This window comes from Myxocyprinus asiaticus, chromosome 12 (assembly GCF_019703515.2).
Source record: "Myxocyprinus asiaticus isolate MX2 ecotype Aquarium Trade chromosome 12, UBuf_Myxa_2, whole genome shotgun sequence".
NCBI classification, from domain to species: domain Eukaryota; kingdom Metazoa; phylum Chordata; class Actinopteri; order Cypriniformes; family Catostomidae; genus Myxocyprinus; species Myxocyprinus asiaticus.
The window spans coordinates 3,296,487-3,318,918 of NC_059355.1; the positions used below are offsets into that span (position 1 = coordinate 3,296,487).

General features: G+C 38.6%; 3 protein-coding genes across 7 annotated transcripts in view; 2 read left to right on the forward strand and 1 right to left on the reverse strand.

Moving 5' to 3' along the window:
• LOC127449673 (islet cell autoantigen 1-like protein) overlaps positions 1 to 6,325 on the forward strand; it is a 25,499-nt gene extending 19,174 nt beyond the window's left edge. For 3 of the 4 annotated variants that reach the window (XM_051713235.1, XM_051713237.1, XM_051713234.1), the window contains 2 exons: positions 669 to 795; positions 3,866 to 6,325. In XM_051713235.1, coding sequence (XP_051569195.1) covers positions 669 to 784 — 116 coding nt within the window. In that variant the 3' untranslated portion in view covers positions 785 to 795; positions 3,866 to 6,325. The remainder of the gene's footprint in view (positions 1 to 668; positions 796 to 3,865) is intronic. The other variant, XM_051713236.1, reaches the window with a different exon arrangement.
• Positions 5,813 to 17,995, reverse strand: LOC127449677 (protein FAM117B-like). Its single transcript, XM_051713242.1, has 8 exons — positions 17,847 to 17,995; positions 16,484 to 16,639; positions 14,945 to 15,028; positions 14,654 to 14,764; positions 12,762 to 12,905; positions 11,924 to 12,155; positions 11,705 to 11,825; positions 5,813 to 7,836 (listed from the first exon to the last, which is right to left on the reverse strand). The coding sequence occupies exons 2-8, from the start codon at positions 16,502 to 16,504 to the stop codon at positions 7,548 to 7,550; spliced, it is 1,002 nt and encodes a 333-aa protein (XP_051569202.1). The 5' UTR covers positions 16,505 to 16,639; positions 17,847 to 17,995; the 3' UTR covers positions 5,813 to 7,547.
• A 2,229-nt stretch (positions 17,996 to 20,224) lies between these two features.
• Positions 20,225 to 22,432, forward strand: part of LOC127449669 (bone morphogenetic protein receptor type-2-like) — a 40,434-nt gene continuing 38,226 nt past the window's right edge. The window contains exons 1-2 of one of the 2 annotated variants that reach the window (XM_051713227.1): positions 20,225 to 20,710; positions 20,852 to 20,997. In XM_051713227.1, coding sequence (XP_051569187.1) covers positions 20,664 to 20,710; positions 20,852 to 20,997 — 193 coding nt within the window. In that variant the 5' untranslated portion in view covers positions 20,225 to 20,663. Of the gene's footprint in view, positions 20,998 to 22,432 lie in introns of both variants that reach the window. The other variant, XM_051713228.1, reaches the window with a different exon arrangement.

The window sequence follows — 22,432 nt, forward strand, 5'->3', positions numbered from 1 at the left end:
GAAACGGCGGCTGTTTTTTTTTTTTAATTTATCAATTTTTTTTACAAAGTTGCATTTTCCTCTCTGGGTCGCTTTCACAAGGCAACATTTCAAAATTGACGAAAACTGTGTTAGTATAAGTCACATCTGAGCAAACTCATTGGTCAAAATGTGCGCTGTTCCGGAATTTAGCTCATACATAAAAATACTAATTAAAATGATATAGGCATCCAAAAGAGAGAAGCAGTCGTATTAAAATTACCACAGGAATTATTAAACAACTCCTATTTTAGAGGTGCAATTATATTTTATGTAGTCGCCAAAAGCTATATCCACATTCTGATTATGAATTACAGTGGCGTGCTGATCAGCAGATACATCAGGTATGCTCATGATTGCTATAGGGATATTGTTTGGTTCATTGGTCCGTTGAGTCAGATTGCATTCTCACCACAAGCAAACTGCTCCAGAGTTCGTTTGCAATCGGACTGAGGCTACCTTGTCTAGGCGGTCTCAGACCGAGTGTTTTGGTGCTGATCCAAGTGCGATTGCCGTGTTCTCATATGCCTAAACGAACCGATCTAAGGGAGAAAACGCACCAGGTTCTGAAACAAATGCTCCCTTAGATTGTTTTACCTCAAAATCTCCTGAAGTTTTCACTGTTTCTGATTTGTCACTTTTGATTTCAGCTGCTAAAGGAAGCTCAAGGGACATGTCTGCCTGGTTCAACCTTTTTGCAGATCTGGACCCTCTGTCCAACCCAGATGCTATTGGACGCAGTGATCAGGAGATCCTCAGTGCCTGAGGTGTGTTTGTGTAAGTGCGTCTGTCCATCCACCTCTTAATTTTTTCAAAAGTAAAGAAAATAGTGTTCTTACCAGGTGTGATGTGAAGATATTCTATCCACACTGAAAACAAAAATGCTCCATGACATTATAAATCATAGCCAGTCAGAACAGTTAGGGCAAGTTCTCTCTTTTTGGGCACTCTCTGGCATGGACAACTATAAGACAGCTTATCAAAGATCGCTGAACTCCTCTGGAAACATCATCAGCGCAGTAGGCTGCTGGTAAGTGGTAGTGCAAGCATGACAAAAAGGCAAAGCAAATGATAGGTTTGAGTTATTTAATTTATTTATAATGTTTTTTAAAAAGACAACAGAATTAGTTAAACTGGACATTGTCATGATGTGCACAAAATGGGAGAGAAAATGAAGAGGAGCAAAGGTAATTTACAGAGATCAAGCCATTTTATGTGTATATAGTGCTTTTCAAGATACTAATGGTTCCAAAGCAGCTTTACAGAAAGCAGTGGTGGTTCTAGAAAATTTTAATTGGGGGGGTGGGCATACCTTAAATGTCCTCTGTACAAGTATAAAAAATGAGCTTTTTTATATACAGTTTATATTTACTAAAATAGTACTATTTTTTTTCTACTTTTCTCCCAAATTTGGAATGCCCAATTCCCACAACTTACTAGGTCCTCGTGGTGGCGCGGTTACTCACCTCAATCCAGGTGGCGGAGGACAAGTCTGAGGGGCCGTTTACACGACGGCGTTTTGGGGCCTGAAAACACAAACTTTTGAAAACAGGTTTCAAAGTGCACGTTTTTGAAAACGATGCCGTTATCGTCTCCGTGTAAACATACAAAAACGCGAATTTGTGAAAATGATGACGTCATGCACATGCGTATTACATGTTCGGTCTATAGGAGTACTTCAAAACAACACGCGAGACATTCAAAACTACAATGGCGGACTACAGGACTGTGTTTGTGCTGCTCAAGATTTTGAGTTTATTGACGCTTCTCCAGCAAAGTGTAGATTTACTGCATCACTACTACGACCAGCGATCACCAACTTCATTGTTTGTATTCATCGCTCAGTGGAAGAATACTTATGTGCGCAGGCACATAGTGTTTCTTTACAAAGTGACATCGCCAACTACTGGCCTGGCATGCATAATACAGCGTTTTTAGTCGTTTTCGCGGATCCGTGTGAATGGGGATCGTTTTGAAAATGTCGTCTGTATGCGAAACTTTTCAAAAACGCAAAGGAAAAACTTTTCTGTTTTTAGTACATCGTTGTCGTGTAAACGTACACTTTGTTGCCTCCACTTCTGAGACCATCAATCCGCGCATCTTATCACGTGGCTCGTTGTGCATGACACAGTGGAGACTCGCAGCATGTGGAGGCTCATGCTACTCTCCGCGATCCACACACAACTTACCATGCACCCCATTGAGAGCGAGAACCTTTAATCGCAACCACGAGGAGGTTACCCCATGTGACTACCCTCCCTACCGGGCCAATTTGGTTGCTTAGGAGATCTGGCTGGAGTCACTCAGCATGCCCTGGGTTCGAACTCGCGACTCCAGGGGTGGTATTCAGCATCAGTACTCGCCGAGCTACCCAGGCCCCCCAAAATAGTACTATTTTTGAAGACAACCAAAGATCTGCCAATCAAATTTATTTAAAAAAATAATGGAAATTTATGAACAAAAATGCTCATGACAAATGTTTGAGCCATCTTGCCATGTTGTTCTTTAGAATGACAAATGCAGTAAAATGATGGCGTAAAATTTAATCTTAATGCTTACCTGCTCTTAAGCCCAGTGGCACCCAACTGCCAGGGGGCCCTCATTCGCAACGACCACCACCGCCCTATTCTCCACCTTCAACCATTGCGGTAGGAGTGTATGTAAACCTATGGCACACATGCCATCATTGGCACTTGGAGGGTAATCACTGGCATGCGAGCAATAGGGAAAAGTCCCTCGCACCTGCATGCCAGTCTACCTTCTGATGTAATACTTTTTTATGTAGTTATGTGCTGAATGAGAAGCTAAACACTATTAAAGTGTGAAAAGACTGCGCTAATCAACAGACGAGCCCAGCGTGTGCAAACCATTAAGCTGCCTCAATAATATGACAATATTTTGTATATGTTGTTTCATAAATTAAAAACCGACAAACGTACATGTACAAAAATATTTCCTCTTCTTTAAAACAATGAGAGCTTGCCAAGATAAGATAAAACATTGTACTCAAAACAGGCAACGCCAGTTGCTGTTGCTGCAGAATTCTGCCTGAAAATACCCGAATTTAAACCCATGTCACCCCGCTAAAATTAATATACATTCATTATGGTTCGGTGTTTCATATAAATATAATTAGTTTGGACTATTTACTGTGATGTGGGGTAACTGAACTCTCAGTGGGAACAATTCTTATTGACTTATTGACACAGGCACACAAATTTTGACACTCCAAAAAGCACATAAAGCCAGCATAAAAGTAATCATAAGACTCAAGTGTTTTAATCCATGTCTTCAGAAGTGATATGATAGGTGTAGGTGAGAAACAGATCAATATTTAAGTCATTTTTTACTATACGTTTTTGTCCTTTATTTTTAGCAAATAGTGATATATGATTTAATTTGATTAATTTGCATATCATGTAATTAATGATTTAAAAATTATAATCGATTGACAGCCCTACTAAAAACGCATACTTTTTATTTTCATGATATCTGTAATGCATGTCAACTTCCACAATCAGTCTCTCCTCGTCCATGTTTAATATACACGAGGAACAGGACTTTGGTCCAATGACATTTCAGTGTGGGCGGGGCTACCCAGCAATACACAGCAGAAATAGAAACCAATTGACCAACAAAATGTCCTGCCGCTCGTCGCTTGTCCCTGTTGCAGCTGGTTAGGACTAAAACTTGTATTGGCTTGAAAGGGGATAGCTTTTATCACGTGTTGTTTGCTACATCACGCCTGGTAAGGACACGCCATAAGGCTTTAGTAGAGTCGTTGTTTTGGAAGGCTTGTATTAGGCACGTATTAACCCTGTTCTCTAACTACCTTGCCTTCCCTTAGTGAGTGAAAGTTTGAAGCTGGATCACACCCAAAAATGTCTCTGTCCGTGAGAGATCCTTGATTTGGAGCTGGAACACTACCTCTCCTGAAACTTAGATTCAACTAGAGCCAAGGAAGGTTCCAGAAAACTGTCCATATCCCTGGAAAACTAGAAGGTTTCTGACTTATGAGAACATGTCTCTTTCCATCTTTCAAACTGTGTGTGTGTGCATCTGCTGTATGTTAAGACAATGAAGGGTAAAATGTTAAAGATTTCACCATATCTCTATATCACTATATCTGAGTGTTGTTACATGGGAATAAAATATATGTTACTTTATGAAGTTCACATCTTTAAAGGGAAATGAAGGTCAAATTTGTGAGAATTTGCCCTTCTCTTGTGTGAAAGTGTGTGTGGAAAGGAGTGACCAAGAAAATAAACCTATACGAGTCTGTAAATACAAAATATCTGTCTGCTTTGTATAACAGGGGTCATGAGTTTTAAATGTCCAGAAACAGGGTTACATATTTATTACACCTATTATAGATTACAGACTGTATTTTAAATCAACTACAGATACCCACGCATCACAAATGTTTATTTTTTGACTCTCACTTGATTACCCCGAACAATAAACCTGATAAATGAAATTATTTATTAATACCATAAAATAGTGTTACTGTACTACATATGCAAGTCGTGTGCTGTGCCATTAGTTTAATGAGAATGAGGTGGTGAAATGGAACTTTTAATAGGAGATGCATTCACAGTGACATAAATGCTAAAATACACACATAGAATGAACATCTCCAACAAGTTCTTCACTGTCACACTGTGCTGCAAAACACTGGAATGAATTCTCTCTGTTTGTGTGAATATGTTTTTGTATGTTATGTCATTTTGACCACCAGATTTCCTGGCAACCCCTTCCCGTACTCTAAAAAAAACATGACACATTTCATGTTATTCCAGAATATCATACTCGTAACACATCGAGAGTCAGTTTATTTGCAACTATGACCAATCTGTTTTCTTTTGTATTAAAAAATTGGTAGCACTATACATTTAAGGTTCCATTTGTTTACATTAGTTAACTACATTCTTTAACATGAACTAACAATGAACAATACTTTACACTATTTATTAACCTTGGTTAATGTTAATTTCAACATGTACTAATATAGTTTTTGAATTAAAAGTTGTATACATTAACAAAAGTTAATTATTAATTGATTGTATTTTTATTAACTAACATTAACAAAGAATAAATGGTGTAAAAAATATTTTGTTCATTATTAGTTCATGGTACTTAAATGTTATGGGTTCAAGACAAGTTAAGCTCAATCGACAGCATTTGTTGCATAATGTTGATAACAACAAAAATTCATTTCGACTTGTTCCTCCTTTTCTTAAAAAAAAAAAAACAGTGAGGCACTTACAATGAAAGTGATTGGGGTCAATTTTTGGAGGGTTTAAAAATGTGATAGAAATGTGAAGCTTATAATTTTATAAAAGCACTTGTATTAATTCTTCAGTTAAAACTGGTGTATTATTTGAACTGTAAAGTTCTTTACATTGTCATTTTTACAGTCATTTTAGGGTTTCAGGTTTTGTTGACATTACATCGTAAAATTGGCTTTAACTTTACACGGATGCGGTTAGTAAGTGATTTTATCACACTAAAATCATGCTAACACACATATGTCTTCTGGCTAAACTTTTGAAACAGTGAGTCTTTTAACATAAAAGTTTGGCCCCCATTCACTTCCATTGTAAGTGCCTCACTGGAACCCAGATTTTTGCTTTTTTTTTTTTTTTTTTAAACAAAAGGAGGGACGAGCCGAAATCAATCTTTGTGGTAATCAATATTATGCTACAAATCCTGTCGATTGAGCATAACTTTTATTGAACCCAGAACATTCCTTTAATACATTAACTTGTGTTAACTAATGGAACCTTATTGTAAAGTGTTACCAAAAAAATCTTAATTATTGCTTGCAATAAACTGCTTCCAAGCGCCATCTCGGATGGTTCTAGAATGTATCTTGTCTGTATAATAATTTGTTTTGTCGACTCTGAATAGCTTGTGTAGGCATATAACCATGGATCATTTCGAAACATTTCAAATGGGATATCACTCTATATTTGAGGGAGCACACATCTCTTTCTTTTTGTGCAGTTTAATGTTTTGAAGTGTCACTTTCTGTACTAGATTATTTTTCATGTGTGTGGAGCTATATGTTGCAGCATTATTGTAACACTTTGTTCTTTGTCTTTTTTAAACTTGTTAAGAAAAGAATGTACACTGCACCATTCATGGCTGCTTTCATCCATTTATTTTATGCAAATTTGCCTTTTAAGTTACATAAACAATGTACTTGTAGAATTTCATTGAAAAAAACTGGAATATAGGAGAGCGTGCATCACCAAGGCTTTGATACTTCATTTGAGAGTAAATAAATTTGAGTGAAATTCTGTCATTTTTAGTGCTTTCATTATTTGTTACTCTTGCATTGTTATATGATAATCTATAAATAAGTGGATTAAAATTTTCATATGTCAAATATCTGAATTATAACACTCATGAAACCAGAGTTAAATGATATTAAAAATTTATTCTCAGGAAAAAAAAAAAAAAAAAGTCTTTCTAAAATGTAACTGGTAACAGCTTAAACAAAATCAATACATTTCCCCTGACAATAACAGCTGTCTAATTTACACACTCATCTATTTTTCTTTAGAATTAAGGCAATTACACATTTGTCCCAGGATTGCCTGTTTTCCTTGTCTCAACTCTATCGCTTTTATTTCAAGGAAGAAAGGAAGCCTTCCGGCATGATTAATGGAATATTTCACAGTATAAAGATGCTACAGTTCAAATCAGTTCATTGTCTGTTCACTGTTAGCTAAAGCCATGCTTTTTGAGTATCAAGACTTTTCAGTAAAACTAATATTTATCATTATCACATCATAATAACTGTTCAATTTAGTTCCTAGACCAATACTGAAGACATACTGATCATTGTCTCCTCTTTCTCCTAATGCATGACCAGTCTGTTCATGTACCATCAAAATTTACTCTTATCAGCAAGTCACATTAAGCACATACAAGTTTATGTATATGGGGGAGGGCTCTATACATTTAAGGAGAAAGACAAACATATATAGACTATGATAGAAAAAGGACAGTAAGCAAATAGGATGCAGACAGGTGGTGGGAGTCAGGCACATTAGTTAGTCCTCAAATTTGCTACAACATTTCTGTGTGCTCCTTCAGCTTTATTCAAACTGCATGTAAACTATAAGCAAGCAAAAATGTGACCTTTATCTTCCATATCCATTCTGCCAGTAAATCAAATCACTCACATTTAGGTAGGTTAAATGATGCGTCTATACATAAGAAAATCCAAAAGGCTTCATGGTAAAATGCAATAAATTGTTGAGAAAGTAAAAAGCAGTGCAATGCTGAAAATGTTTTGTCTATATACATACACCATTGTGGAAAATCTCCTTTTAATGCCTCTGATGCAAGAAGACATGTAATGCCATTACCCTTTAATTACAAAAAAACCTTTCAGGTTTAAGTTTCAGATAAATTTCTGTCAAATGATACAGGAGAATGGGAAATATACCATCTCTGTTCAACAGTTGAGGTTCGCCTGTGCGGTTAAGACTAAAATATTTGCTTTAATACTTGGCACTCTAACCCTCTGGCTCCTCAAGGTGTCGTGGGAGACATGGTGACTGACGTCCACGAGAGAGGACGGGACCCATAGAGGGGGACAGGCTTCTGACCCCAACCCCACCCAGAGGCACCAAGGAGGGGGAAATGCTGCGGTATCCCATCCCACTACGGAAGTTCAGCTCCTGGGTGGGCAGCAGGGGCTTTAAGATGCTCACCAGGCAGAAAGCTGAGCCACTTTTGGGAATGAAGTTCACCTTGTTCCTGTCTGGGCATAGATATGGAGGAATCTCTTGGAGAGGCCTAGGCCTGGAGCAGAAGAGGAAAAAACGTGATTTATAGAAATGTATCTTTTTTCTCATTAAAAATATGACTGTTCTTGACAAATTGAATCAGCTCAACAGGTTTTGATGTAAGGAACCAAAAAAAATTAAAAATAATAATAATTGAAATAATCTTAAAGTAAAATAACTTAAGTAAGTTGCAAGTAAAGATTACTATGGAAATTTACTGAATTGGAACATGCTTTTACATCTATGAAAGTTGGTGTACAGATGTAACAACATTAAAGAAGATGTGCTGTCCAAATCTTGAAGCGCTCTTTATCAACTATAAGCCTTTCTATTCGCCACAGGAGTTTTCCTAGTTTATTCTGGTGAGAGTTTATATTCCTCAACACGTGTGCGTGAATGCAGCGCTGCAACAGCTGGCTGATCACATCACAGACATGGAGCAACAACACCCAGACTCACTTATTATTATTCTGGGAGATTTTAATAAAGCTAACCTCACCCATGAACTGCCAAAATCTTGACAGCACATTACATGCCCCACCAGAGGCAGGAATTTTCTGGATTATTGCTACACAACAATAAAGGATGCATAGCGCTCTGTCCCTAGAGCAGATTTGGGACTTTCTGATCACTGTCTGTTTTATCTTCTTCCAACCTACAGGCAGAAACTAAAATCAGCTAAACCTGTAGTAAAGACTGTAAAGGGATGGACCAATGAAGCAGAGCTGGAACCACAAGCCTTCTTTGAACGCACTGATTGGATTGTTTTTAGGCTGCAGACACCAATCTGGACGAGCTCACAGATACTGTGACATCATATATCAGTTTCTGTGACGACATGTGCATTCCTACTAGGACTTATTTAACATACAACAATGACAAACCGTGGTTTACAGCAAAACTCAGGCAGCTTCATCAGGCAAAAGAGGATGCTTACAGAAGTGGGGATAAAATCTTGTACAATCAGGCCAGGAACACACTGAATAAGAAAATCAGAGTGGCTAAAAGAAGCTACTCTGATAAGCTGAAAAACAAGTTTTCAGCTAACGACCCTGCATTAGTGTGGATTGGCCTGAAAGAATTTACTAACTTCAAGACACCATCCCCCAACCCTGTGGTGGACCACCAACTGGCTGAAGACTTGAATGTGTTTTACTGTAGATTTGAAAGGCCCAGTCTCACACCCCACACCCGCTCTGACCTTCACTTCACACAAACATTAACACCTCCTGCAACCCCCCTCCTGCTACTCAACCTGCACTTAAGACCTGTGAAGAGGATGTGAGCCGGGTCTTCCGGAAACAGAAGACAAGAAAAGCACAGGGCCCAAACGGTATTTCACCCACTTGTCTAAAATCCTGTGCTAACCAGCTGGCCCCCATCTTTACACTGATCTTCAATAGATCACTGGAGCAGTGTGAAGTTCCATACTGCTTCAAACGCTCCATCATCATTCCTGTCCCAAAGAAACCCCAAATCAAAGGAATTAATGACTACAGACCCGTCGCTCTGAAGTCTGTAGCCATGAAATCATTTGAGAGACTGGTGTTGGCCTACCTGAAGGACATCACTGTCTAGATCACCTGAAATTTTCTTATCGAGCAAACAGGTCTGTGGATGACGCAGTGAACATGGAACTGTATCATATCCTGCAACATCTGGACAGACCAGGGACATCAGAGATCCTTTTTGTGGACTTCAACACCATCATCCCAGCTATTCTCCAGACTAAATTACACCAACTCTCTGTTCCCATGTCTATCTGTCAGTGGATGACCAGCTTCCTGATGGACAGGCAGCAGCTAATGAGACATGGGAAATTCACTTCCAGCACAATCAGCACTGGTGCCCCCCAGGGATGTGTGATCTCCCCACTACTCTTCTCCCTGTATACAAATGACTGCACCGCCAAGGACCACTCTGTCAAGCTCCTGAAGTTTGCAGACAACACTACTGTCATTGGCCTCATCCAAAATGATGGTGAGTCTGTATACAGAAGGGAGGTTGAACGGCTGGCTTTGGGGCAGTCAAAACAACCTGGAGCTGAACATGCTCAAAACAGTGATGATTGTGGAATTTAGGAGGAACACCTCAACACTGACCCCGCTCACCATTCTAAACAGCACTGTGGCAGCAGTGGAGTCATTCAGGTTCCTGGGCACTACCATCTCACAAGACCTGAAGTGGGAGACCCACATTGACTCCATTGTAAAAAAAGGCCCAGCAGAGTCTGTACTTCCTTCTCCAGCTTAGGAAGTTCAACCTGCCACAGGCGCTGCTGATACAGTTTTATTTACTCTGCACTTCAGTAACTGTCTGGTTTGGTTCAGCTATGAAATCGGATATCAGAAGACTACAAAGGACAGTTCAGACTGCTGAGAGGACTATTGGTTGCCCCCTGCCCTCCCTTCAAGAACTGTACACTTCCAGAGTGAGGAAAAGGGCTGGAAAAATCACTCTGGACCCCACTCACCCAACCCACTACATTTTTGAACTGTTGCCTTCTGGACGGCGCTTCAGAGCACTGAACACCAGAAACGTCAGGCACAGGAACAGTTTTTTCCATCAGGCTATCCATCTTATGAACAGTTACAACAGCTCCATTGAGCAATAATTATGTGCAATACACAGCTTAGTCTATTTGTATTTATCCCAACATACCACACCTCTCCTGCCATACATTCCCTCGCATCTGTATATGACAGATTTGTATTTGTATTTTGTACGTATGTATATATATATATATATATATATATATACAGTTGTGCTCAAAAGTTTGCATACCCTTGGTGAATTGGTAATATATGTACCATTTTTAAAGAAAACATGAGTGAGCAGGCAATACACATTTCTTTTATTTCTTATGGGATTCATATTCAACTGTAGGTTATAACAGAATGGCACAATCATAAAACAAAACATGGCAACAAAGAAAAAAATGAAATTACCCCTGTTCAAAAGTCTACATACTCTTAGTTCTTAATACTGTGTATTGCCCCCTTTAGCATTAATGACAGCGTGCAGTCTTTTGTAATAGTTGTCTATGAGGCCCCAAATTCTTGCAGGTGGTATAGCTGCCCATTCGTCTTGGCAAAATGCCACCAGGTCATGCAAAGTCTTTGGTCATCTTGCATGAATCGCATGTTTGAGATCTCCCCAGAGTGGCTCGATGATATTAAGGTCAGGAGACTGTGATGGCCACTCCAGAACCTTCACCTTTTTCTGCTGTAACTGGAGGGTCAACTTGGCCTTGTGCTTAGGGTCATTGTCGTGCTGGAAAGTCCAAGAGCGTCCCATGTGCAGCTTTCTATATATACTTATATTTTCTGTTCACTTTTTATTTTTATTCTATTTTTTTATTACTATCTCTGTCTTGTTGCTGTATTGTTTGTGCACTGGAAGCTTCTGTCACCAAGACAAATTCCTTGTATGTGTAAGCATACTTGGCAATAATGCTAATTCTGAAGTAAAAGTAGTTAATGTGAAAAATACTTATATAGGGTACTGAGAAATTCTTCAGTGGGAGAATATGGATAAACTATTATCTAACATAAAATTAACCAACCATGAAAAGTAGCTAGTTTTGAACACATGTCTGTACCAGAGTTTGTCCCAAAATTTGTTAACTGGTTTACAAACATTTAAAACTTCAAAATAAACCAAATTAAAAATAAAATATTTTATATTTATATATTATATCTAGTTTGATCTCCTGTGACTGTCAACGATCAACATTTTCAGAAAGTTAAGCGCCTTCTTTTCTTTAGTTTTAATCCCTATGTTGTACCCTATTCGTGGGAAGTGCCTTATGTTAATATCTATAATAAAAAGATAAAAAGTACACCACCATACAGACATAACACATCTATAGAATGATTACTTACTGGTTTTCCTCAAAGACTTTAACTCTCTCACAGCCCTCTGGAGGCTCACGTTTGAACATATAGCTGTTGTTGGGCTTTGGAGAAGAAGCATATTTGGGTAGAGGAGACCAAGGTCCCAGGTCTAAGGAATAGAAAGAGGAGCATTTAGGAAACAAATCAGTCATTTGAGTTTTATGCATTTGTGTGATTGTGGTGCTTGTGTGTGTGTGTGTGTGTCACCTCTTTCTTTGCTCTCATTGAGTGTGCCATCGTTTGGTAGCGGGCTGTTTCCAATCGTGTCGTTAAGGATGCTCAGGTACGAGGGTGAGACAGAGTCAGCTCGGCTGCTGCTGTTGCTAGGGTTACTGCCAAGCCCACCATTTGAGGGCGTCTGTGTGTCAATGTTGCGGGTGCTGCTGCTGCGCTGGGGGAGGGGAGGGGGCGCACGGTGTCCATCAGGAACATCCTGTGGCTAAAACACACACATATGCTGGCGGTAAATTACGTTGTTAAAGAATTCCAGACTGAAAGGGACATATATCAAGGATATGTAGGACACTCCTATACATATTGGGGTGGGGAGGGTACTGAGAAATATACATCACATTACTGTTGATTGTGCACCGATAAGCCCTTGATGCATTCCCTACATCACAAAAACTGCCAAAACCATTCATCTTAAAAACCTTCCAACATTCCTTGTTTTCAAAAAGCTCCCAAGTCTGAGCAATGAACACATGTGGAGACAATAAAGGTTCCACATAAAACCAAAAAGGTTTTTACATCCTCATTCCAGGAGAAACTTTTGAAGCTCTTCATAGAATGTCTTATTCTCTAGTTAGAACTAGACTATACAATCTATACACTAACATGAAGAACCTATGAAAACTATTTTAAATATAAGATGTGAACTAATCTCCAAAGAACCATGTAGCAATTCAAAAACTCTATACAGCCAAAAATAGTTCTTGATTAGATAAGATTCCTTTTCTGAACCTATAAGAACCATTGAAGAACCTTTGTTTTTAAAGAGAGAAATATAGTTGGATGTGTAAGCGTGTTATGGAGAAGTACTCACTATTATAATCTCATCTCGTTCGACAGTGTCCCGTATGATGATGCGTTCAATCTCCTGGTTGAGGCCCTCTATGCTGTTCCGGAAACGGGGGGGTGTGGACTTGGAGATGGGGATGGGAATCAGGATGGTTTTAGGCATCTGAGACTAAGAGACCACAGGAGTAGAAAAAAACTTTAGAAACACTTAATATTTTCAACACCAGTACATATGGAGCTGCCCCACCAAGCTTTTGCCTCCCTCACTCTTTCTGTTTGTCTCATCTTTTAAAAATTAGCTATCTTGGTTTATGCAGCCTTGGTTCCTGAAGGACAAGACTATGTACTTAAAAACTACTCTTCCTATGAAGCATTGTAAATGAAGTAAACAAATCAAATATGACTACACAATATAAAACTATTCTAAAGCAACATCATGAACTATTTAACTATAATTATAAGTAAAAAACAAAACATTTAAGTTTTATTACAAAATATTCTGATATATTCAAAACATATAAGTAGATTGAGAGTGTAGGAAGACTTAAAGGGATAGTTTACCCCAAAATGAAAATTCTCTCATTATTTACTCACACTCATACCATCCCAGATGTGTATGACTTTCTTTCTTCTGCAGAACACAAATGAAGATTTTTAGAAGAATATCTCAGCTCTGTAGGTCTATACAATGCACTTGAATGGGTGGCAAAATTTTGAGCACCATAAATCACACATAAAGGCAGCATAAAAGTAATCCATAAGACTCCAGTGGATAAATCGATGTGTTCAGACATGATATGACAGGTGTGGGTGAGAAACAGATCAATATTTAAGTCCTTTTTTATTATAAATTCTCCTCCCTGCCCAGTATCGGGCGATATGCATGAAGAATATGAATCACCAAAAACTGAAGAAGGAAAAAGTAAAAGTGAAAGAAAAAGGACTTAAATGTTGATCTGTTTTTCACCCACACTTATCATATCACTTCAGAAGACATGGATTAAACCACCAGAGTCGTCTGTAGTACTTTTATGCCGCCCTTATGTGAATTTTAGAACTTCAAAGTTTTGGCACACATTTACTTGCACTGTATGGACCTAAAGAGCATATTCATATTCTTCTAAAAATCTGCAGAAGAAAGAAAGTCATGAAAATTAAAATTTTTGGGTGAACAAACCCTTTAATTACATTATCTGTTATCATTATCTATTTTCAGGATTATGGGTAGTGAAGTTCTACACCGGGAGTTTGGCAATTACATTTAAAAAAAAAATGTTTTTTAATAAAAATAGCATGAATTTGTGGTTTCTACAGAAGTATATATCACCGCCTAACAATGTCTGAGCTTATGGTGTATGTTGTGAAAAATCTATTTCGTTCTAAAATGAATGGGATCTTTACTTCTGGAACCCTACTGATGTGCTCTGTTGACATGATCTCTTCTGTTTCATGTGATCTCCTGTCCTCAGAACACTATAAACTCTACAAAGTGTGTTCAGACCACATTCAAGATGTTTAAATAATAAAAAAATACAAAGCCCACAACTCTAATTTGCATAGGTCATGGTGTACTGCTGATGTGTCATATATAAATAATTACACCAATGTAATAAAAATGCATGGAAACATGGAATGTGTTGAACGCTTTTAGAGGACACTTTGTTTTCTACTCTAGAACAAGCCACTGTCCTTTGGGACAATCCTGTCCCCCAGTCTCTGAGGGGCCAGAGAAGCCTCAAAATTGGAACAGACATGCAGGAAAGTGGGGCGCTTTTAAATTCTCCAGACGTTTGGCCTACTTCAGTGCTGCAGTCTGTACCTGCCCAGGTTATGGGGGTACTCATACAAACGTATATGCACACAAGCAAAATTAGCCTTCTGATTTGTCTGTGTCTGCTGGAATGCGATGATGCCCACCTGTGATTGGATGATGGCATGGTTGCCATTAAAGGGTGACTTGCGATCTTTCTCCCGGCGATGACGGCTGCTGCGTTTGCTGCGCTGGAGCTGCTGGCGCAATTTTGCTATCTAAAAGAAGTCAAAATGGAGATGATAAATAGCAGCATATAAAAGATTTTAAAAAAAGGAGGAGAAAGGAGGATCATTCTAGATTTTTTTTTTGGTCTATAGTGCAAGAGTTCTGTAACAGTACCAGTCCAAATGGACCTGATGTATGTAAATGTTATAAAAGCTCTAGCTCTCTCTCACCTCTTTCAGCTGATCAGTGCTACCACAAGAAGCTGATCGCTTATGAGAGCCTCTCCTCCGTTCATCTACCCAGGCCCTAGGGGTCTGACAGGAAAACAGTGAGAATAAGAGAAATACATGGAGAGAGGAGAAAGAATTGTTTTTGAAATAATTGCTTAAGCTTCTGGTATAGTAAGTAGACATGGAGCAGACTTTTTCTCACCCTATAATGCACGAACAAGCAGAAAACATAAGCATCCATACAAGTGAGTTTGTGTAAAAACAAAAGTTTTTACGCTGAAAAAAGTGGTAACCTGCCCTTGTTACCTCAAGAATCTATTTCTACTGGACCTTACCCATAAAAAGGACTTTTGTTGGCGCAAAAAGGTTGATTTAGTCATTTTTTAATCGAATAAAACATTTAATAACACTAAAACACATCAAAACCTTTAATAACAACACAATGATTCAATTACATTTTTGTCAATGACAATAAATCTATAACTGTGAGCCTGCCCTAAAATATTATAACCTAAAAAATGTGCTTCATATGGTACCATCTAAATAAACTGGTATAAAAAAATATGCTTTAATGTCACTGAATCAACCTGAATACATAAGGTTTTACCAACAAAACTAATTTAAAGGGTTAGATCAGGTAGAAATACCTCCTTAAAGGGATAGTTCACCCAAAAATGAAAATTCTCATCATTTACTCACCCTCATGCCATCCCAGATGTGTATGACTTTCTTTCTTCTGCAGAACACAAATGAAGATTTTTAGAAGAATATCTCAGCTCTGTAGATCCATACAATGCATGTGAATGGTGACCAGACCTTTAAAGCTCCAAAAACCACAAAAAGGCAGCATGAAAGTAATCCATAAAACTCCAGTGGTTTAATCCATGTCTTCTGAAGCTATCTAATTTTTTGGTGAAAACAGACCAAAATAGAACTCTTTCACTGTACATTTTGCCATTAAAGTCTCTAGGCAGGATCATGATTTCAAGCTTGATTACACTTCCTAGTGCTTGAGGCAAGCGCAGAGTCCTATATGGCGCTATTGGAAGTGTAATCAAGTTTGAAATCATGATCGCCAAGGAGACTGCTGACGTCAAGATTTATAATGAAAAAGGAATTATATTTTGGTCTGTTCTCATCCAAAATCAATTGGATCGCTTCAGAATACATGGATTAAACCAGGAGTTGTATGGATTACTTTTGAGCTGCCTTTATGTGCTTTTTGGAGTTTCAAAGTTCTGGCCACCATTCACTTGCATTGTATGGACATACAGAGCTGAAATATTCTTCTAAAATATTCTTTGTTTGTGTTCAGCAGAAAAAAAAAGTCACATCTGGGATGGCATGAAGGTGAGTAAACGATGAGAGAACTGTCATTCCTTTAAGGTTACAATTGCAGGTACCCAATTTTTACAGTGCATGGGCAAAAGCACATATATTTCAAGGTATTTTTCTCTAAGGTATTATTTTGATGTCCATTTATTATATTTATTTGTTATGTAAGGGAAGGAGTTACAGCAAACAGCATAAATGACTCACCTGAGTGGCCTTGTCCCTCATTTAAGGGTGTGGGGGGCGGAGTCGCCGTGCCGCTGCCAGTTCCTTGATAGGCCAGAACTTAAAAGTGAGTACAAGGGAGGATGATCCCTCTGGGTTTCAGCTGGAAAATGGGCTCTCGGAATGAGGAGTGACTAACTGAAAATGAAAGTAATGGAAAAGGAAGAGAAAATATAAGTCATATTTTTTTAGCTGTACTATATCTCGTCAATTAAAATTTTTTGAAGGTGAGGTACTATATATATATATATATATATATATATATATATATATATATATATATATACAGTATGCAATTTATTAAAATAATATATGCATTTTTTGAAGGCTAGTTGTATTCCTTTAATCTTTAAGTTGTGATCCATAGTAAAAAATGCTGACCAACTGACCCAGCACTTGCTCACCACTCTTGCTGTGAAGTAATCATTATCGCTTGGCCTCTATCTCTTAATCCATGTGTGGCCTCTGTTTTGTTTTAACCTCTGTCACCCATTTTCTATACTCTCCCCACTCTCTTTATTTTTCACTACTCCATCTGTCTTTCTCTCTTTCTTTGTGCATCCCTTTCCCATGCATAAACAAACAACAACAGAGGATTATAGTCTCTGTGAAATTCACTCCTTCTGCACTTTGTGCACTCGTTTGCCTTGAATAAACATTCTGCACATAAAGATGGAATCTTTAATGCAAGAACTTAAAATATAGTGTCACCATATTTATAGCACTATAGGATACTGTAAAATATTATTGTTTGTAATGCAATGTTGTTTACCCACATAGTGCCCCCTAAAGCCTGTTTTCAGCCGTGGTGTTTGCCATGGCAACCAATCTTGATAAGCCACGATTTTAATGCAATGCACAGCACGCTACCAGACCAAATCAATGCATGTTTTCAAGAAATACAATCATCATTGAAATGCATGCAAAATCATATTACATCTTACAACATTCCATGAAAAATGAAATAAAATCCTCCGAATCAATAAAACAAATAATTGTATGTCTTCATTTTAAATGCGCAAAATATTAAATTCACCCATATAATTGCATTTCGTGGTGTCTGTGAATGGTTGCAATGGATTCACAGTCGCATTTAACACACGGCTCAGTGTGATGTCTGCAGCACCGCACCCCGCATGAAGAGGCGCTCAGGAATAACGAAAACAAGGCGACGAACCGCATGCATCTCATTCTGTGCCAAACAAGTATTGCACTGTCCACATTCTTTATAATCTACATCGGTTCCAGGCATGGACTCGGTTTGCATGCAAAACAATATTCATAATAGAATAGTAATAATGCATTGATAAAAAGCCCTCGTTATTTCATTCAACCGGGTCCGTACCTTTGGCTGATGAGTTTATGACTGCACACATCGCATTCATGTTCCTTGGAATTAAAAAGAAAACACAGTGATATGTGATGGATCCAGCGCAATGACGTTAAGAAGGTCGTTTAAAAACAGGTTGGTTGATAGTGGCCGGACGGTGTTGCTGGGTCAGAGAAACAGAATGAGGATGCGCAGAAGCGTTGCTATGGGCGTTGCTGTGGCTGACGCTGCTTAAAGGTGATACTACTGTAAACCTGTGCTGTGATACTGAGCGCGAGTTGGGTAAATATGAGCCGTTCGTAAAAAGCAGGTGGATTGAGAGATTGGGTTGGGGTGTTCTGGTGTGATTTTTGCGGTTGCAGACATGTGTTTGGGGTGGAGGTTAAAAGAGTGCCCTTCTCCCCATCAGCGCGAGGTTGGTGTTAGATATGCGCGCTCCCTCAGCCAGCCTGTCTCAGCGGTTCTGTGCTCGTGTCCGCGCACATCAGCAGGTGACGTGGTGCTGTTTTCCTCCATGAGTGTTGATATGCTGGACCTGGTGTTTGACCAGAGACAAATATATATATATATATATATATATATATATATATATTATTATTATTATTATTATTATTATTTATTGTATTTTTAAGATTACGCTGTTCAATTCTATGGAATTTTGTTATGAAATTAAGATGCGTAAATCTTAAAAATAGGGTAAAATATTCCTTTGAGTGTAGAGAATCACAACTCACAGGTATATTATTGTAGCCTATAGGAGGGCTGATCAGTTACATGTATATTTATGTACAAATAAAATAAAGTTGTTAAAATGGGTAACCTACCCACCAAATCCTTGTCCCTGCTCCTGCTAACAGGTTAATAATTTGGAAAGTAACAATACAAATTCACAGAAAATAAATGCACAGATGAGCAAATTAAAAATGGCCTATATGTGATTTTTCACATTTATATATATTGTGTGTTGGTGCAGCTATCATTATGAGGGCTCTCCATAGACATAATGATTTTTATACTGTATGAACTATAGATTCTATCCCCTAACCCTACCCCTAAACCTAACCCTCACAAAAAACGTTCTGCATTTTTACATTTTCAATAAAGCATCGTTTAGTATGTTTTTTAAGCGATTTGAATTATGGGGACACTAGAAATGTCCTCATAAACCACATTTATAGCATAATACACTTGTAATTACCAGTTTGTAACCTAAAAAATGCCCTCGTAAACCACTCAAACCTGCCCACACACACACACATACACTCACATACACACACACACACGGACACACACACACACACACACACACTACTGTTTTGGCCAACAAATAGTGTAATTTATAAATTGTATGAATATTTGGCATTTAAAACACATGTGACAACCTATCCCAATACAAATGTGACAACTTGCCCTGAACGGACATTTATGATATATTCCCTTGCCCTGAGAACACTGTTCAAACCTTTGGATATAATCTACATTCATTAAAGGCTTACAGTTGACCCTTGTCTGAATGTATGCCGGTGTGGTTTAAACCTTGTGTGACTTTCGGGACATTTTTGTCTTTTTCATTTTAGTTTTTTCGATCATTTTGGCTGTGTTAATGCCAACGGCATACATTTTGCCAAAGGTGTGTATTTTTTGGAGAATTTTGATATTTCAACCTCAGTTCCTATAATACATCTATAATACACTGTGTACACACAATAGTTACACTCAGGACCTTCAGGACATAATATGTCCCCATTGCAACCCATTAAAACTGCAATATTTGATCCCAGTGCCATTAAAGCACAAAATCATTATGCTTTCATTCCAGAGCCCTGGCTTCAAAATTTACATGTTTAATATTTTCCACCAGATGGCGCCATTTTTCTCATGTTTAGCCTATGGAGCAAATACATGCTTTTCCCCTATTTTCTGTTTGCTGTATTATAGAGCACTGCAGGACAATTGAATAAATGATGCAGATAAAATTGTGTGGGTGTGTTGGTATGGATGTCAGAGTGTGTTTTGTATGTGTGTATTGAGAAATGTGTGTGTGTGTAAAAACAACAGTGGCATTATGTAAACAAACTGGCATTTAAAGGGTTAAAATCCTGAAAATGAATGAATATTTGGTAGTTATGATCAGAACTGATGTTGGTTAAAAAAAAGGCAGTGAAAGTGGAAAATAATATTAATATATAATATTATTATGTAACTTTTTTTTTTTTTTAAATTGACGCACAAGGGTTTACCGTGTTTACTTGTTTACCTACTGAGCCGTGCAGGTAATCTTGAAACAGAAGGTGTGTAATTTAAAGTACTTTGAGGGCAGTGTCTATTTATGGTGCCATTCTATCAGTCTGCCGCATAAGGGCGCTTCGTCTCTTTTCTGTTGTAAATCGGCCCCCACATCGAACAAGCGAATCCCGGAGACAATCCGAAGACGAGGCGTTTCCAGTCGCTGTCTGGGCTGTTGTACCTTCCCGACCGTCTTCTGTTGCTTTTCCCGTTGTTTGGAGTACGGACGAAGAAAACGCCACGCAAACGTTCAGTTTCTTAACCCAGCCATCATGGAAATACAGAGAATTCCTCAAACGAAGATCAAAAGATAACGAGCGGGAGGACTATGACGACAAATGGACGTTTTAACTGCCTGGAACCACGAAACGGATGTTTCCCTGTCCAAAACTCTGCGATACCATCGAGGAGACGCGCGGACACGGGATGTCCCATATAACTGCGCCGAAACTCTGCGTTTGCTTGGGACAAAGGGGGAAAGTTTGATGTGATGTATTAATTTGGTTTATTACAGCACACATAGAGTCTTGCATCTTGTAACATTTGATGCTTCCTGGTGGAAGGGGAAAAACAATGAAGATAAATGCTTTAAGGTCTTCAGAACTATTTGAATCTGCGGTTTACCCTGTGACTGTCATTTTATTGCCTTTCTAAAATGTTTTTGATACTGTTTTGAGACATATGTTATTCTGGACTCTCCAAAGCACCAATATTGTTGTGTCTGTACTCTGAAGCCTAGACAGCTATACAAGTGACTTGAGAATAAAGCAGAAAATACTCAGTTTGAGGAGGAGAAAAGAAAACATGGCATTTGAAGGCCGAATAACACTTCTTGACGTTGGACTGTTTGCCATGGTGGTTCTTCTTGGCCCTGTAGCTGGTAAGTAACATTAACAAGTAAGAAACAGTAGAAAGAATTATAGTAGAACTACAGTTTCACAAATATCCCATATCCTCTAAAAGTGATGGCGTAATAAATTGTCCTCTATGTGTGTGTGTGTGTCCTGCCAGTTTTGTGGTGAATTCACTGCCACCCTCATCCATCAGGAATTCTTTATTTCCTGTGTGTGTGAGTGTGTACTTGTGGATAAGGAACACAGTGAGTAGCAGTGGCGGATTTGTGCATGGGCGACGTGGGCAGCATCTTGGGGGGGAGGGGTGGCACGGGGCGAGTAGGTGGGTGTTTGTCAGCAGACCGGGTTCATCATGAATCAAGCAACATTTTTTTGTATGTGGTGTGTGTGTGTGTGTGTGTGTGTGTGTGTGCCTATATAAACACTTGTGGTCTCTCTGTGTGTATAGGTGTGAGTTAATGTGTCCATTTATATATCTGTGTGTGTGTGTGTGTGTGTGTGTGTGTGTGTGTGTATGCGCGCACACTCTCTTTCTGGCATCAGCCCCAGAGCTGCAGTGGTGCTCCTGAGCATCGCACAGATAAGATAAGAGCTGACCCCACATGAGGGATGAATAAAGGCTAAACACTGATTAGCTGTTAAGACAAGTATGAAACTGAATTTCTCCTTGTGCGGTTTGAAGCTTTAATGGCTCATCGCCATGCTTCCTCCACAGCTAACCCTGCAATCTGACCATTCAGTCTGGAACCAGAGCCAAATATCTGCTCAAATAGATATTGGCGTATAGTACATCACTCCGCAACACTAAAATCTTGCTTATTCCCACTTCAGATCTGAACTAGCCCTCAGATTTGTTGCTGTTGTGATGTTGAGTGATTTCCTACGTTGCCTCAGTCCATGGAGCTTGACCTCCACCATTTTCCCACCATCCCTATGTGTTTGTGTGAACACTGCCATAACCCCCCCCCCGTAATTCTTCTGTGTGTGACAGTATTTTGATGTGCTTCCTGAAACAGTCACCACATTCCTTAGTGTGGTATTGTCTGGGTTTCTTCTGTGTGCAGTGAGTGCAAGTGTATATGCACCATACATTAGAACTTGCATGTTCACAGAAGGACAGTAAGTGTCATGTTGCCATAGAGATTGACTTTATTTTTTTTTTTTTTTTTTGACGCAGTGAGTCGTGAAGCATTGAGATAGTGTGTCCTTTCAGTTGTGTAGTTCTGATTTGTTCTGTACTCTCTGTAGTATGAGAACAGTGTTGATAAGGGATTGTTTATCTTTAAAAACATGCTTTGTTTACATACCCAGGTTTAAAGGAATAGTTCGCCCAAAAATGAAAGTTTTGTCATGATTAACTCACCCCCATGTCATTCCAACCCTTTATTATTTTCTTACATGCGTGGAACGTAAAAAGAGATTTTCGGAAAGTGGATGGAGACTTATACTGCCAAGCTCCAA